This window comes from Aplysia californica, unplaced genomic scaffold, assembly GCF_000002075.1.
Source record: "Aplysia californica isolate F4 #8 unplaced genomic scaffold, AplCal3.0 scaffold00406, whole genome shotgun sequence".
Taxonomy (NCBI): domain Eukaryota; kingdom Metazoa; phylum Mollusca; class Gastropoda; order Aplysiida; family Aplysiidae; genus Aplysia; species Aplysia californica.
Genome location: NW_004797676.1, coordinates 375,409 through 377,208, shown reverse-complemented (window position 1 = coordinate 377,208; position 1,800 = coordinate 375,409). Strand labels below are relative to the sequence as shown.

At 40.9% G+C, this 1,800-nt stretch overlaps 1 protein-coding gene across 4 annotated transcripts in view; it reads left to right on the top strand.

Moving 5' to 3' along the window:
- Positions 1-1,800, top strand: part of LOC101854269 (copine-3) — a 21,726-nt gene that overhangs the window by 4,519 nt on the left and 15,407 nt on the right. For all 4 annotated transcript variants that reach the window (XM_035971262.1, XM_035971261.1, XM_005104138.3 and 1 more), the window contains exon 2: positions 517-824. In XM_035971262.1, the coding sequence (XP_035827155.1) occupies positions 530-824 (295 nt within the window). In that variant the 5' untranslated portion in view covers positions 517-529. The remainder of the gene's footprint in view (positions 1-516; positions 825-1,800) is intronic.

The window sequence follows — 1,800 nt, the reverse complement described above, 5'->3', positions numbered from 1 at the left end:
GTTCGATTTCATTATTTTGATGAGCATTTGATTTCACCATGATGCCTCACAATTTTCTTCAGATCTAAATTTTCAGTCTGGTTTCCCAGTAGGTCTGTGATTTTTGCAGTATGTTGTACAGAGTTGTCAAAGTTTGAAATAGACCTGATGGTTTTTTTTTTTACAAAACGATGGATGGCTGAAGGAGAACAGCTTAACTGCTTTGAACAAATAAAGCATTCTCACTTACTTAATGGTTAAGTGGTGTTTTAATACATGTTTATTTTTCTACACATATGGAATACATTATGTGTCAGAATTTGAATGATTTTATTTCTGTGCACCACTTTCTAACTGCTGTGTAAATTCTGAAAAGTTTGATTTGTGTAAAGTTTGAAACCAAAACTTGCTGTGAAGAATAATAAAACAAATTGTCAGAGGGTGCAGGTATTGTAGAAGAGTCAGGCAAGTCAGCATGTCCCTCTTTTGTCATGCATTTGTGCTGAAACCAAATGAAGGATCTTTCTTGTCCCACAGGTATACAGATAATATGTCACAGTACGGAGGACCACCCTCTGGGGCCCCTCCCTACCCCCAAAGTCAAGGTACACCATATCCTGCTCAAGGTCAGGGGTCGGCACCATACCCTGCTCAAGGTCAGGGTTCAGCACCATACCCTGCCCAAGGTCAAGGGTCAGCACCATACCCTGCCCAAGGTCAAGGGTCAGCGCCATATCCTCCTCAAGGTCAAGGGTCAGCACCATACCCTGCCCAAGGTCAAGGCCACTCCCCATACCCATCACAGGATGCATTCCCTCAGCTGCAGACACCAGGGCAAGCAGCAGGTAGGGGAATGCTTCAAAGTACCTTCAGTTCTCTTTTGGTGTCTCTATCAAGATCAAGGATCAGTTTATGTTTAAGGAGTGTCGGAATGTGGAAGCTGTTTGATATTTTCTTATTTTTTGGGGATATATTTTGTTGGTTAGTGAAACATTGGAGACTGATTTAGCCAAGAGCTATCTTTGAGGTGTATACATCTATTATTTTTTTTGGGAAAAAGTATTATTGGTGTGCAAATCAGAGGTCTTAGTTGTAGCACATTATAGGAATTCATTAAGTCAGTAGGTTGAATGAAAATAGGCAGTAAAAAGTAATTACTTGTATGTTCTTTTAACCGCTTTATCTCAGGCAAGCCGCTCCCAGTGGCTCGTGGTTGGAACCACTGTGCCAGTGAGCTGGTCAGTAGCTCGGTTACATTCCTTTACGACGACTTCGACATCAATTTACTTTTCGCAAATTGCTGAAAACAGGTCTCTTACACCGGAAGTTCATTCATTAGATGAAAAACTATCTAAATGGGTTTGCTAGTTGTGATTTTATGACCCATTTAATGACGTTTTTGTAATTTTTAGATTTAGCATAAAAAAGGCCCTGACGTAGTGGGTTTTCCCCCCTGGGAGATAAAGAGTTTAGGCCCAATGAAAGTTCTTTCTTTGTGGTCTATTCTTCCTATCAGTGTTCAAAACTTTAAAAAAAATTTCTGCTTTTAATGATGATTATGTAAAAGGATTCAAATTATTTATCTCCCTCACTCACTATCTTTCCCTCTTTTGCTCCTCCTCTCTCTCCTTCACTTCCCTGATTATCTATACATCCTCTCTCACTCTCTTACTTGGATCTCTCCTCACCCCTTGCCTTCCCCATTTCTTTTATATTCACCTCCCCCCTTCCTGTCTCATCCCTCCTCCTCCTCTCTCTCTCTCTCTCTCTCTCTCTCTCTCTCTCTCTCTCTCTCTCTCTCTCTCTCTCTCTCTCTCTTTT